Source organism: Eurytemora carolleeae, unplaced genomic scaffold (assembly GCF_000591075.1).
Source record: "Eurytemora carolleeae unplaced genomic scaffold, Eaff_2.0 scaffold3, whole genome shotgun sequence".
NCBI classification, from domain to species: Eukaryota; Metazoa; Arthropoda; class Copepoda; order Calanoida; family Temoridae; genus Eurytemora; species Eurytemora carolleeae.
Window position 1 is genome coordinate 537,846 of NW_019397377.1, and position 15,479 is coordinate 553,324.

The 15,479-nt window shown below is 32.2% G+C and overlaps 3 protein-coding genes and 1 long non-coding RNA gene across 7 annotated transcripts; all 4 read left to right on the forward strand.

Moving 5' to 3' along the window:
• Window positions 1-1,058: 1,058 nt before the first annotated feature.
• Window positions 1,059-5,747, forward strand: LOC111713890 (aggrecan core protein). 3 transcript variants are annotated; one of them, XM_023488877.1, is made up of 6 exons: window positions 1,059-1,162; window positions 1,864-1,907; window positions 2,300-2,429; window positions 2,489-2,574; window positions 2,749-3,046; window positions 5,389-5,747. In XM_023488877.1, the coding sequence occupies exons 1-6, from the start codon at window positions 1,131-1,133 to the stop codon at window positions 5,696-5,698; spliced, it is 900 nt and encodes a 299-aa protein (XP_023344645.1). In that variant the 5' UTR covers window positions 1,059-1,130; the 3' UTR covers window positions 5,699-5,747. The 3 variants fall into 3 exon arrangements, with proteins under 3 accessions (XP_023344645.1, XP_023344644.1, XP_023344646.1); XM_023488876.1 differs by lacking the exon at window positions 5,389-5,747 and having other exon boundaries at window positions 2,749-3,405; XM_023488878.1 differs by lacking the exons at window positions 1,864-1,907; window positions 5,389-5,747 and having other exon boundaries at window positions 1,116-1,162; window positions 2,749-3,405.
• Window positions 3,549-4,978, forward strand: LOC111713892 (uncharacterized). Its single transcript, XR_002767827.1, has 2 exons — window positions 3,549-3,736; window positions 4,733-4,978. It is a non-coding gene; the product is annotated as an uncharacterized LOC111713892 (long non-coding RNA).
• Window positions 5,748-7,029: 1,282 nt separating the features above from the next.
• LOC111713891 (aggrecan core protein) lies at window positions 7,030-8,989 on the forward strand. 2 transcript variants are annotated; one of them, XM_023488879.1, is made up of 5 exons: window positions 7,030-7,080; window positions 7,785-7,828; window positions 7,897-8,026; window positions 8,086-8,171; window positions 8,344-8,989. In XM_023488879.1, the coding sequence occupies exons 1-5, from the start codon at window positions 7,049-7,051 to the stop codon at window positions 8,946-8,948; spliced, it is 897 nt and encodes a 298-aa protein (XP_023344647.1). In that variant the 5' UTR covers window positions 7,030-7,048; the 3' UTR covers window positions 8,949-8,989. The 2 variants fall into 2 exon arrangements, with proteins under 2 accessions (XP_023344647.1, XP_023344649.1); XM_023488881.1 differs by lacking the exon at window positions 7,785-7,828 and having other exon boundaries at window positions 7,034-7,080.
• A 3,055-nt stretch (window positions 8,990-12,044) lies between these two features.
• LOC111713944 (macrophage mannose receptor 1) lies at window positions 12,045-14,542 on the forward strand. The gene is made up of 3 exons (XM_023488939.1): window positions 12,045-12,542; window positions 13,366-13,451; window positions 13,889-14,542. Exons 1-3 carry the CDS (start codon window positions 12,436-12,438, stop codon window positions 14,524-14,526), a joined length of 831 nt encoding a protein of 276 aa, XP_023344707.1. The 5' UTR covers window positions 12,045-12,435; the 3' UTR covers window positions 14,527-14,542.
• The last annotated feature ends 937 nt before the right edge of the window (window positions 14,543-15,479 follow it).

Below are 15,479 nucleotides of genomic sequence, written 5' to 3' on the forward strand. Positions count from 1 at the left end.
CTATTGGCTATCCTTGTTCTAAAATGTCCTTAATTTTAGAAATAATTTCAAAATGGTTGATTTTTTAAACACTTCAAAAACTCCGTTTTTTCAAACTATCTTTAATTTTGACGTTTTAGAATAGTTTACTTTAGTTTATTACTTTAAAATTTTTAAAAATTAGTTATTTCTTATGGTGTTGAATACTAAAGCATAGAACTTATCGAAGAAAGATATTTGTTAGTGAGTGTTATTGTTAGCGCATAGTAACAAATTGTGATTGTAGTTGGTGTTATCTTTTAGCACATGGCCTGGAATTTCCAAAATGATATAAAACATTATTTTCAGTCAACAACTAAGGCTTTTACGAAAGTTTTAGGGAAAAAAATCAAAAATGATCAAAAATCACGGTTATTTTTCTGGCGGCAGGCTAAAAATTTGTCACAAAAAATTTATTTTGGATTTTTATTAGTTTCATATATAATTATTCAAAAGAAAAAGAGCACTCCAGAGCAATTTTTTAGGGACGACCTAAGCTCAGGTTGTTAATTTTTAGGGAAAAATATTTTCTGAATAATTTCAGAAATGTGATCTTTCCTTTCAGTAAGAATTTTAACTTTCCTAATTTCCAATTTCGAAATTGGACAGATGAAAAAAAGATTAAAAAGGCTGGGTGTCTGTCATTCATTTTTCATAAAGATAAAGTATTATATTCAAAACAATTCCAAACTTTTTCTGAATGAATTGTTCAATGTAGACAATTCTTATCTCAAGGTTTCTGAAAAACTAGTTAAAGGGACTGTAAACGTATTTTTAGTGACTCTCCATTTACAGTGTGGCATTTCCGATTCTGAACGATAGCCTTTCAGCCTGCATGTTTTTATTCAAAAATGAATGAAATATCCTGACTTTGTATTTATTAGCTGAATAAATGATTATTTTCAATTGTGGTTTTTTCATAATTGTGACAAGTTCCCAGAGGGAATTTAGTGAAAATATTTAGAAAAAAGTACTCTAGTTTAAAAGGTACTGTTGTGAATCGAACTTTTTTAAAAGTTGAGTGTCATTTTAAATTACACTTGCAGTCCCTTTCTAGAATATATAAATACTGAGATAGTAGTTCTTTAAATAGTTAGATTCATTCCTTCAAGATGATGCGTCTAATCTCTCTAGCTTTTCTAAGGTAAGGCTGTTCTTTCGTTCCTTTCATAAATAAAGTATTGTATTAGACAGTTTTCACATTTTTGAAAAAATGACCTAAAGCGTTTTTGCAAAGAGATAACATATTTATGGAAAACGAAACAATAGCAATTGTTTTCAAGAAAGAGTATTTCCATAGATATTATTTCCAAACATGTTTCCTTCGTTAATTAAATTATTTCGGTTTGTTAACAAAGGTTAATAAAAAGATCTGTCGATATAATTCCAAGTTTCACTGTACTGTCATGTCTAATTTAGAATAATAAATGAATTTGAAAATCGCGGCACCCAGAAAGAGAAGGACATTGTACATGTATTTTACAAAGTATTTAAAATTTTTCTAAAACAAATATATGTCATCAGACCTAGTCTCTCTTTTGAAGTGAATTCATTTGATAAATTATTAATTGATTAGAACAAAATGATATTTTAAATGCTTGTGAATAAGAATTTTTGTGTAAATTAATTTTGTAATGTCTGTCTAGCTGACAGTAAGTATCTAAAAAACCAAATTGACTATTTTCTTTTTATGGAAACACTAGGCTTTCAGGGCCTGATCGGTTCAGCCGTTTTAACGTTTATTAGATACAAACAAACAGAAAAACAGATAGACAAGAAAAGTATATATAAAGATTATATCATTAAGGCACAAATAATTATTTTCTAACAATGTTCACTATTAAGCTTGGTTTCAGTGACCAAAAGTCAGATTTCAGAGGAGTGCCCAGGCAAGGAAAAAAATTTATTTTGAAAAATATATAAATGTAAATTGTCCAAACTGGCAAAAAAAGGTTTTACTCTCACAGGTAGAAAAACTCGGGGTTGGAAATTAACTGCGATATATTTTATATCCTCTTCAGTCCTACAGAAAATGACCAAAATTATTACAAATTAAAGATAAAGATAATTTAACAAATAACTTTCTAGAAATTTATAAAAAAGTAAGCAAATTAAGGGAGGTTTTTTTTTTGAAGTGGAATAAAAAATGAAAATTTTAAAAACTATGGTCAACCTGAAAGAATGGTGGTGTTGTCAAAACTGAAAGAAATGTTCATTGAATTAAGGGTTGGCGGGTTAAAAATATTTATTTTTATTTTTATCTTGCTTACTGTAATTTTAGCTGGTTGGATTGATGGTAATTTTCTGGGATGCTACAAGTTTCTTGACGCCAAGATAAACATGTCCTGGGTTGAGGCTCAGCATGAATGTGAAGTGGTTGGAGGATATCTTGCTGAACCTGTAACAACTGGGTAATAACCTTTCTTTAACAAATTTATTGTAAGTTAATTTTACACTTTGCACTTTGCAGACAAGCTGAATTTCTAGCAGAGCTTGCAGCATTGGATCAAAGCTTTACAGGAATAGGATATTGGTTTTTGGGTCTTACAGATTTAGGTGAGAAGGAGAAAGAAAAATTATTTTTTGAGACTGATATGATTTTTCTATTAGTTTAAAACTTAAAAAAACTGTGAAATAATAGAGTTAAAATCCTTGACTTCTTGTTGGGCTTGAAATTTGTGGGAATCGCTTAATAAAATGATGTTCTGCTAATAAAATCAATTTATTGAGGATTTGAGGGGGAATGGAGCTGGATGCATAATGGTGGAGATCTAGAAGATTCCTTCTGGGCTGCAAACCATCCAAGTAACAAAACAGGAAATAAGAATGATTGCGCAGTTCTTGTTCTAAGGAATAATGGATTTACCTGGGAGGATCATGATTGTTTAGCTCCTCAGATATCAAACCATGTTGTTGCTCCAGCATGCCAATATGATACAGCAGCTCCATCTACAACAGTAGCACCTGAAACAACAACAGCTTTTAGTTGTCCTTCTGGTTGGTCTGAATTTGATGGAAGCTGCTATAGATATTTCTCACAAAGTCAAACTTGGATATTTGCTGAAAAGCTGTGCAGAGATGAAGGAGCATCTTTAGTCTCAATTCATTCCTCTGAAGAAAACAGTTTTGTTCTCGACTTAACGTCTCGTTCAAATTGTTGGATTGGTGCCTACAAAACTGGAAGTAATGATTTTTTCTGGTCAGATTTTACTGAGAATGACTTTTATGATTTTTATGATTCTGATACTGGTTGCATGTATCAGTACGGTAGTTATGGTTGGACCGGTACAAATTGCCATTCTTCAAGCTATACGTTTCCCTTTGTATGTAAAAAATGAGTAACTTTGGCTATGTATTAAATAAAAAATTTCTCTATCTGTGTTCAAATTAATTGTTGACTCAGGAGAATTAAAAGGCTTTTTTTAAAACTAAATTTCATTAAAAGTGGAGTAACTTAAAAAATATGGATAAAAAATAAATAGCTTGATTTTTTAAATTGGAAATTTTTGTAAATAATGGATTAATCATAATATCATATTTCATTCTTTATAGGGACTGTAAACAGCGTTCTGGATTTCAAAGTAAAATTGAGAAAATATAAATAATTGACTTTTAACTAGAGAAAATTGATTCTATTTTAAATTCTTTCTTTCTATTAAACCAGAACAACCTAATCACCATGATATGCTTGAAATTAGTCTAAAATTACAGATAGCAGGTAAATAACATTTTTTACACTATGCTATCCTTGTCTCTACCATAGAATATGTTGAGGGTGTTGATAAAAACTACATTGTTAACGTTTGATTAGAAAGTTTCAAAAATTTTTAATAAAAAGATAGAGATCTCATATTTGAGCCATGGGAAGAAGATCGTTTTCCACAGATACAATAGTTTTATATATCTACAGATACAATAGTTTTATATATCTGACTTTACAAAGTGACTTTACTGTTGACTATTTCAATATCTATATTTAGTGCGTTTTCATTGATCCATAAATGCATACAAATTACAGACACAGTTAACACTATATGTTTATTAAAGTCCAAAATAAATTAATTGTTTTAAAATATCTGTCGTTTAATATTCTTGCATAATAATGTATTTGTGAAAAACGCTTCCAGAAATATTCGTTAGAAAATTTTGTCACATCACATCTGATTGATCAATGTCGCATGTTGAACAGAATGAAATTAGAATGAACAAATACCGTACTGCAGTCCATACCCAATATTATAAGAATATGGACGGTAACATAAACAAACTCTTTAATTGTTCTATATTACACAGAAATAAAACAATGAGACATGCATTGAGACATCTCTTTTCCTGGTTTAAAAATATTGTGCATGTTCACTATATGTTTAATGTTTATGTGTTATACAAAAGAGACATTGGAACATTTATAGATTTATTGTTATTTATTGTTAAATTAAGTTATACTCATACTGTACAGGGGGTTTAAGCCCCTGATTTTACAGTACATAGTATGCATAAATGAGACACGACTTACGATTTTAGTGCTTTGTCAGGTGGGAAAATGCCTAAGCGGTTAAGAATGTGACAAATCCTCCCGTTTTCTGTATACAGATGAGTCCTTATAGGACGAAACACTGTGTCTCTGATAAAGAAATATTTATGCTTGTTTAGTCCGCTAAACTTGAGTACTCTGTGGTATATTGCATAGGTGTACTAATTAGCATTATGCAAGGCCCTCCGCTGAAATGGCTGAGCTCTCTGGTGCCCATTTCATTACACAATCATCAGGTGTATAAACCAAGTTCAATGATGCGTAGATGAAGCAGGAACCGAGTTTAAACCAGGAAGATTATCTGAATTGTACTTAAAGAAGGGAGTTGGAGAATATACTTCAGTCCCGCATACCATCTAGCGGGGTTCACATACACTTTATATTCAGCAATGTTTTTATCAATTGGAATAAAATATACATTAATAATAGTATTTTTAGTTGTGCTAGTCGTGCTAGTTATGCATTTAGGTACCTGCCCACCTACCAGACTTTTGTCCTATATATGGAGGTACATGTACACCGAGTATGACAATGCCAAATAGAGCAAATAAAATACTTTTAAAAAAATTAATTTTCATATATTTTGTTATTAATTGATAAATATAAATCATCAGCCATTTTCAATCTATATATAAAGTGTGTGCAGGACCTTGTATAATGTAATATGTAGAACTGTTAACACAAATTCGAAATATAAGGAAGACGATTTTACCAACTCAAATGCCGTAGCCTTTTCTCAAGATGTGTTTATCCATTTCCTCCATGTAGCACCCACATGTCAAACCCCGCTCATCCGTTTCCCGCCTCACCCCTCTATAACACATCCCAAGCTATAGATATTTCTCACAAAGTCAAACTTGGATATTTGCTGAAAAGCTGTGCAGAGATGAAGGAGCATCTTTAGTCTCAATTCATTCCTCTGAAGAAAACAGTTTTGTTCTCGACTTAACGTCTCGTTCAAATTGTTGGATTGGTGCCTACAAAACTGGAAGTAATGATTTTTTCTGGTCAGATTTTACTGAGAATGACTTTTATGATTTTTATGATTCTGATACTGGTTGCATGTATCAGTACGGTAGTTATGGTTGGACCGGTACAAATTGCCATTCTTCAAGCTATACGTTTCCCTTTGTATGTAAAAAATGAGTAACTTTGGCTATGTATTAAATAAAAAATTTCTCTATCTGTGTTCAAATTAATTGTTGACTCAGGAGAATTAAAAGGCTTTTTTTAAAACTAAATTTCATTAAAAGTGGAGTAACTTAAAAAATATGGATAAAAAATAAATAGCTTGATTTTTTAAATTGGAAATTTTTGTAAATAATGGATTAATCATAATATCATATTTCATTCTTTATAGGGACTGTAAACAGCGTTCTGGATTTCAAAGTAAAATTGAGAAAATATAAATAATTGACTTTTAACTAGAGAAAATTGATTCTATTTTAAATTCTTTCTTTCTATTAAACCAGAACAACCTAATCACCATGATATGCTTGAAATTAGTCTAAAATTACAGATAGCAGGTAAATAACATTTTTTACACTATGCTATCCTTGTCTCTACCATAGAATATGTTGAGGGTGTTGATAAAAACTACATTGTTAACGTTAGATTGTAGTTGGTGTTATTTTTTAGCCCATGGCCTGGGATTTCCAAAATTATATAAAACATCATTTTCAGTCAACAACTAAGGCTTTTACGAAAGTTTTAGGAAAAAAATCAAAAATGTATAAAAATGGCCATAAAATCACTTTTTTTTTCTGGCGGCTAAAAATTTATCACAAAAAATATATTTTGGATTTTTATTTTTCATATATAATTATTCAAAAGAAAAAGAGCACTTCAGAGCAATTTTTGTAGGGCCGCCCTAAACTCAGGTCCTTAATTTTTAGGGCAAAATATTTCTGAATAATTTCAGAAATGTGATCTTTCCTTTTAGTAAGAATTTTAACTTTCCTAATTTCTAATTTCGAAATTGGACTGATGAAAAAAAGATTACAAAGGCTGGGTGTCTGTCATAAATTTTTCAAAAAGATAAAGTATTATATTCAAAACAATTTCAAACTTTTTTTCTGGATAATAAATTGTTTAATGTAGACAATTCTTATCTCAAGGTTTGTGAAAAATTCGTTAATGGGACTGTAAGCATATCTTCAGTGATTCTCCATTTAAAGGGTAGCATTTCTGATTCTGAACAATATCCTTTCAGCCTGCATGTTTTTATTCAAAAATTAATAAAATATCCTGACTTTGTATTTATTAGCTGAATAAATGATTATTTTCAATTGTGGGGTTTTTTCATGATTGTGACAATGTCCCAGAGAGAATTTAGTGAAAATGTTTAGAAAAAAGTACTCTAGTTTAAAAGGTACTGTTGTGAATCGAACTTTTTTAAAAGTTAAGTGTCATTTTAAATAACACTTGCAGTCCCTTTCTAGAATATATAAATACTGAGATAGTAGTTCTTTAAATAGTTAGATTCATTCCTTCAAGATGATGCGTCTAATCTCTCTAGCTTTTCTAAGGTAAGGCTGTTCTTTCATTCCTTTCGTTGATAAAGTATAGATATTGTATAAGACAGTTTTCACATTTTTGAAAAAACGACCTAAAGCGCTTTTGCACAGAGATAACATATTTATGGAAAACGAAACAATAGCAATTGTTTTCAAGAAAGAGTATTTCCATAGATATTATTTCCAAACATGTTTCGTTCGTTAATTAAATTATTTCGGTTTGTTAACAAAGGTTAATAAAAAGATCTGTCGATATAATTCCAAGTTTCACTGTACTGTCATGTCTAATTTAGAATAATAAATTAATTTGAAAATCGCGGCACCCAGAAAGAGAAGGACATTGTACATGTATTTTACAAAGTATTTAAAATTTTTCTAAAACAAATATATGTTATCAGACCTAGTCTCTCTTTCGAAGTAAATTCATTTGATAAATTGTTAATTGATTAGAACAAAATGATATTTTAAATGCTTGTGAATAAGAATTTTTGTGTAAAATTTAGTTCTGTAACGTCTGTTTATAGCTGACAGTGTCTATCTAGAAAAACCAAATCGACTATTTTCTTTTTTTAGAAACCTAGGCCTTCAGGGCCTGATCGGTTCAGCCGTTTAGACATTAATTGGATAAAAACAAACAGACAGACAAGAAAAGTATATATATAGATTATATAATTAAGGCACAAATAATTATTTTCTAACTGTTGTCTACTTTTAAGCTTGGTGTCAGTGACCAAAAGTCAGATTTCAGAGGAATGCCCAGGCAAGAAAAAAAATTAGAATTTTCAAAAACATATATTTTGATTTCTATCTTGCTAACTGTAATTTTAGCTGGTTGGATTGATGGTAATTTTCTGGGATGCTACAAGTTTCTTGACGCCAAGATAAACATGTCCTGGGTTGAGGCTCAGCATGAATGTGAAGTGGTTGGAGGATACCTTGCTGAACCTGTAACAACTGGGTAATAACCTTTCTTTGACAAATTTATTGTAAGTTAATTTTATACTTTGCACTTTGCAGACAAGCTGAATTTCTAGCAGAACTTGCAGTATTGGATCAAAGCTTTACAGGAATAGGATATTGGTTTTTGGGTCTTACTGATTTAGGTGAGAAGGAAAAATAGTTTTTGAGACTGAAATGATTTGTTATATTAGTTTAAAACTAATAAAAGCTGTGAGCTAATTGAGTTAAAATCCTTGACTTCTTATTGGGCTTGTAATTTGTGGAAATCGCTTAATAAAATGATGTTCTGCTAATTAATAAAATCAATTTATTGAGGATTTGAGGGGGAATGGAGCTGGATGCATAATGGTAGAGATCTAGAAGATTCCTTCTGGGCTGCAAACCATCCAAGTAACAAAACAGGAAATAAGAATGATTGTGCAGTTCTTGTTCTAAGGAATAATGGATTTACCTGGGAGGATCATGATTGTTTAGCTCCTCAGATATCAAACCATGTTGTTGCTCCAGCATGCCAATATGATACAGCAGCTTCATCTACAACAGTAGCACCTGAAACAACAACAGCTTTTAGCTGTCCTTCTGGTTGGTCTGAATTTGATGGAAGCTGCTATCAATATTTCTCACAAAGTCAATATTGGATCACCGCTGAAAAGCTGTGCAGAGATGAAGGAGCATCTTTAGTCTCAATTCATTCCTCCGAGGAAAACAGTTTTGTTCTCAACTTAGCGTCAGCTACAAGATATTGGATTGGTGCTTACAGAACTGGAAGTAATGATTTTTTCTGGTCAGATTTTACTGAGAATGACTTTTCATCCTTTTATAATTCTGATAACGGTTGCATATTTCAGTACGATAGTTATGGTTGGACCGGTGCAAATTTCCATTCAAGCTCTACGTTTCCCTTTTTATGTAAAAAATGAGTAACTTCGGCTATGTATTAAATAAAAAATTTCTCTATCCATGGTGTTCAAATTAATAGGATGTCAAGTTTTTAATGATAAGACAAACGGCGCAATGCAAAACCTTTTAATCAATCTTGAGCAAAACAAAACATAGAAAGACTTCGATAACAAACTGGAAACAGGCTTACTGAGATCTATTGTTTTGTTTTGTTTGGGTGAGAGCTCACACATACAAGACGAGGGAAGAAAAGTGTATTCCACTGATTTATAGAATTATAATGTTGATGGGTATCATCGGGCATATGCATGATTTTACAAAGGGTCTTGATTCGTTGAATAATTTCTATATATATTTATCCATAAATACACCCTGAAACAGTACGCTGGGTATGTTTTGATGGTCCAAAATTAACGAATTGTTATAAAATAAAAATTGAGAAAAAGAACAATTGAATGCTTTCTGAAATAAATCACTTGGGAATTTTTATTTCTTCCGTCTTGTGAAATTGCAGGGTTTAAATTTGTTTTTGAACCGTCGTACAGCAAAAAGGAACATTGAGACCAAATGAAATTATATATAAAATATGGCTAGGTTTAGAAAAAGCTAATTGTACTCATCCTCAAGCTAGCAGGGGTTTATTTTTTTGAATTTTAGTTCTGTGATGACTGCAGATTTTCATACTCAACGTTTCTTGATCTCTCCCTGTATCAAAAATAAGTATTGGCTATCTGAGAGGCATTTGCTATTTTCTGTTGTGCGCAAATGCCCCGTAAAATTCCAAAACAGAGAGAGGGGGATTGAATTTTGTAGATTCAGAAAATAATATCCGTGGGATGCCTGCGTAGAGACTGGCAGCTGGTGGGGTCTTAAATGTAAGACATGTGGCCGCAGCGCTCGGCCCCCAGGCCTGTCCTAGCCACAGCGCTCGGCCCAGAAATGAGCTTAACCTAACCTAACCTTAAATATACACTAATTTTATTAAAAATNCCCCCTCTCTCTGTTTTGGAATTTTACGGGGCATTTGCGCACAACAGAAAATGGCAAATCCCTATCTAAGACTAAAAAAATTTCAGTAATACATCTGTTTATAGTTCAACTCAAATCTTGCCATCTTATTTACCTCCAGTTTTTTGGTTTTAATGCAAATAGCATTTAGGGAAAATAAAACATAAAGCAAAACAGGCAAAATATCTATCTCAATAAACTAAAATTTGCAGGAAGTTTTTATTGTTTTTAAGTCTTTAGTTACTTATTTTGAACCTTTTAAAGTTTTCCAGGTCCAAAAAAGTGGTTTATATTATATAGAAATGAGACATTCGTTGTGACACCTCTTTTCCTGGTTCAAAAATTGTACATATTGACTATGTATGCGCATGTAATATACAAATGAGATATTGGGACATTATTACATCACTATTTATTGCTAAATTAAGTTATACTCATACAAACAGGGGGTTTTAGCGCTTGATTTTATAGTACATAGTATGCATAAATGAGACGTGATTTACCATTTTAGTGCTTTGTCAGGTGGGAAAATGCCTTAGCGGTTAAAAACGTGGCAAACCCTCCTGTTTTCTATAATTTATACATATATATTCATATGCTACTATGCTATGCTGTCTATTAATATTTACTTTCTAGTCGTTGCTGAAAAAAACGTAACTTTAGCGCGTAAAATATTCAGTAAAGTTAAGTAACGCTTCAGCTGTACTGATTTCATACTGTACCATGCGTACACCTGGTTTTACAGTAATTAAAACGGCTTTCGATAGATTTACCCATACGGATCTCTGTACTCGATGAACAGAAAAAGGTTTTAAATCGTGCATTGCCCCCTGTGCGTGGAGGGTCACTAGATTAATTCTTATAGTCCCTTTCAATGCACTCATCTGAAGTATTAACGGGACACACAAAAGTAGCTCATTGGCCTAGTATTTTTTCTTTACGTTCCTTTAGCTTTTGGTGTAGAAACCTTTCTGCAGATAATCCACATAACGTTTAGTCAAAAACGATTAGCAAGCCCTGGTCAACGAATCTAGCTACCTTACTAATGAATACCGATATGTGGTTTACAATACTTTAATTGATATATTGCTACAGGTTGTACTAATAAATATGTGATTAAAGGGACTGTAAGCGTAATTTCGAGTGAGTCTGGAGGAAGAGGACAGTCTAAGAGACGGTCAGAATTAACCACGCTGTTTTGTTCGAAAAATCGAAATGTCCTCGGTAATCAAGGGCGATCAAATTTCTTGTGAAACTGCATGAGCATGAGCATGATTAAAAATGTTATGTATGAATTAAAAAAAACGTAAAAAAGGGCCTTCCATGAGTTCATTGTTTTAAACTCTGAATTTATATATTTAATAACTTTTTATTCTGTTTTAATCATTATCTACTTCACACTATTTTCTTTCTCTGTGCAGAATTCACAGTTTCTTTATGTGCGTTAAGAATTTTTTGTGATTATATCCTTTATGAAGTCCATGTTTTCCGACCTACTGTTTTTCTTTGTGAAGTCCATGTTTTCCGACCTACTGTTTTTCTTTTATCATATTGAGGATTTAAGTACACTGAACAATTCCTTAAAAACATCAGTTATGAATTGCGTAACAGACAAAAAAGGAAAAGTAAAAAAAATGATTATCAAGCATTTGCCACAGAACGATATCTGAAAACATAAAGTTTAAACCAAGACATCTGAATGACCATGTTTACTGTGTATAGGCCCAAAAACATATGCTAAACCATTTTTTCAACGCAATACTTTTTTATCAGTGCAACACCTGGAAGTAAAATCTTATTATTCAGCATTTTTCCAATGTTCTACGCACTAAGTAAATAAACAAGTAATCATCTTATCTTGTCTTTAAAGGTATAAAGTAATTGCGTTTATATTTATATTAAGTAGTATGATCATGAAGTTTAAAAGTTTCCCAACTATAAGGTTAAAGTATTCTTATTTTTTAAATGATTAAATACCCCAGATTTATTGGGTCTGCACAGATTAGCATTNAGTTTCTATTCATTCTCAGGAGGAAAATGATTTTCTTCTATATCTCAAATTTGCCCATTTTTATTAGGGTCTCTATAGAAAGGTCTCCATGCAATGCACTGATGTCCTATAAAAGGTGTCCAATTAAGGGTCTCCAATGAATGGTTTCCAATGAAGGGTATTCTTAGGGTCTCCGATTAATGGTCTCCAATAAAGGATCCCCAATGAATTTCCTCCAATCAAGGGTCTCCAGTGAAGGGTCTCCATTGAAGGGTCTGAGGTGAACAAACTCCGCTGTTATATATTATGATGACTTTATTTGTAACAGACTTTTAATCAGACTTAGCCTTGAATTGAGAGGGGTTGCACCAAGTAATGAATTGTCCGTGCAATCTTACTGATTAGATTCCCAGCTGCACTAATTACAAGTTTCAAGGTTATTTTTACCACTTGATAATTTATATTCATCGTTTTCCTTTCACTTAGATGGGTGGATAGACGGAGACTCAATGGGATGTCACAAATTTTTGAATACAAAGATAAATATTTCTTGGATTGATGCTCAGTATGAATGTGAAGTTGTCGGTGGTTATCTTGCAGAACCCACTACAGCCGGGTAATATGAAATGTTGTTATATTAATATTAACGGTAAAATGCCATTTATATTAATATTAACGGTAAAAATAATAAATTGATGTTAGAAATCAGCAAGAAGTTGACCACTCCCCCCCTTGCATACTTGTATTGGCCATATTGCTCTCATTATTACTCTTACTATACACTACAGTTCCTACAGTACGCTTTTAGAAAAATTCTTGCCAGAAAACTCGATTGGTCATTTTTCACCAATCGAAAATTCCGATTTATTACCGCTAGGATTTTCATATCAATCCTTTAACTCTTTATCCTTTGTTTAAACTTGTGTAAAATAAATTAATTATGTGACGACTATATCCATCCTATATCCATCCTATATCCATCCTATATCCATCCTATATCCATCCTATAACCATTTATGGCGGTAGACGAAAATATCACTCTAGTATATGCACATTTCATCTACACCCAATATCCCCGCTTAAATTTTACAAATTCAAGAATGTGATTGCCAGGCATTTGACCAAGGAATTACAAGAAGAAAGAGATTATAGTATATATTCTAGGGTTAGGTTAGGTTAAGACACTTTCTGGGCGGAGCACTTCGGCTAGGAAAAGCTAGGGGGCCAAGCGCCGCGGCTAGAACAGGCTCTATCTCTGTCTTGTAACTCAACGCGGCATGTGCGCGTAACTTCCTTGGGCTCTGCCTGATCGCCAATAACCAAGAAAGTTGTTAAAAGTAAAGAACCGCAAAAGTTATTCAAAAATATTGAATTTTAAGAAACAAAAAACAACAAATTAATTTTTGTAACTAAAACTTAATTTGTTTAAAACTTTGCAGAAAAGCTGAATATCTGGGAAAACTTGCAGGTGTTGGCCTAAGTTTTACAGGAATAGGATACTGGTATATTGGACTTTCAGATATAGGTAAAAAATATTAAATTATATCATATATCATAGAACTTGTAGATTACTAGAAAAATGTTTCGCTTGGTGAGATATTCAAATTTGCTATTGTACATTATTTTTAAATCAAATGGGTATTCATTTCAACTTACTATTAATTTATTCAGGAGCTTGTCCGATTCACTACAGCGCCCTGAATAGCTTTGTCTGAATAAGATTAATAAGATGTTTATCTGTAACTTAAAAAAATATTTATTATCTGCCCCTCTTAAAATGAAGCTTCCAATAAGCTTTGTTTAATAGATATTTATTAATAATCATTCTGATACAGCCCAAACGCACTTGGCACTCAATGAAAAGTGTGAACAAATAAAATCACATTTAGAGCACGTTAGGAAAAATCTCAATGCAAAAGGAAAGATATATTGTCTTCCTCGGCATTAGTATAATATATTTAGGATTTGAACGACATTGGATGTGGATGCATTCAGGAGAAGAGCTGAAGGACTCTTTCTGGGGGGTGAACCAACCATCCAATAAGACAGGAAATAGAGAGGATTGTGGGGTTCTCGTCGTGAGAAACAACACTTTTATATGGGAGGACATGGACTGCTCTGATTCCTTAAATCTAGATAATGCTGTAGCACCAGTCTGTCAGCATGACAAGGAGATTTTATCAACATCAGTTTCTCCAGAGATAACCACAACAGTTTTATCAGATACGTCGACGGAATCAATTTGTCCTTTGGGTTGGACAGAGTTCCAGGGCAACTGTTATTCCTTCTTTTCCTACGAAACCAGTTGGATAAACGCTGAAATGTATTGCAGGGAAGAGAATTCTTCTTTAGTTTCTATTCATTCTCAGGAGGAAAATGATTTTCTTCTATCGTTAGCCGGAGAAGTAAATTTCTGGATCGGTGGTTATTGGAAAGGAGACCGGATGCGCTCTTCTGGACAGACTTTTCAGAGAATGACTTCTCAGATTTTTACAGTTCATACTACACTGGTTGCCTTTATCAATACAGAGGAAATGGGTGGTCTGGGAAAAATTGTCACAGTAACACGTTTACTTCAAGCTTTATTTGTAAAAATATAAAATGATAACTCTTGAAGACAGCATTTTCATTAAATTATTGTTTAAAAATTGAGACAAGTATTACCAATTCGATTTGTAGAGAAGAGAAACCATATCTCGCTCTTTTACACGCAGTTTTACGACCCTTAATAAAAACGAGAAAAAAATAGATTTTTACTCTCATTATTTCTAATTACAACCATGGTCAGTTGAAAATTATTCAGGATTACTCAAAAAGATGATGACCGAAATATACCGATAGAAATAAGTAAATATATATATATTTGGAGAGAATCAGCTCAGGAACATTTCTCTAATTTGTAAAACAGTATAGCTACACGATTTACAAACCTTCGCCTGAGAAAAATGATGAAGATGCCCTTGTTGTTCTAAAATGGATAATTTCCATGCAACTTGCGAAAAATTCTGCAGAAGAGTCAAAGAAGAAAAACATTAGAATCTAACCTTAAATCGGAAAACTCTTTAAACTCCCTGAATGGGGTGGTGGGAGAGGAGTGAAATTGAGTCTTTGCAACCTAAATCTTTGAAACCCAATGTCGTGGACCTTAAATATTTAAAACTATAAATTTCTGTTACATCAAATAACCTAAGTTTGAAATATCAAAGGTTTACACTATTAGGTTACAAAGATATTGGGATTTGAATATTTGAGCTTGTGTTAATTCTTTTGAAGTTTTTTCGTCACGTGTATAATGTGAAAACATCGCTCTCACAATATTTTTCATTTCATAAGATTTCAGATAATTTTCCGGACGATATCCTTTTGAAAATGTTTAAAATCCAGATCTTCAATCCATCATGGTAGCTCTTGCTTGTAAGATATCCAGTATTTGATTCAAACATTTAAGAAAAGAAAAGATCTTCATAAATTTAATAAAATCAAATGATTTATTTTTGTTTCCTATTTTATTCCCCCCCCCCTCCAACAATAAAATTTAAAACATAAACCATTA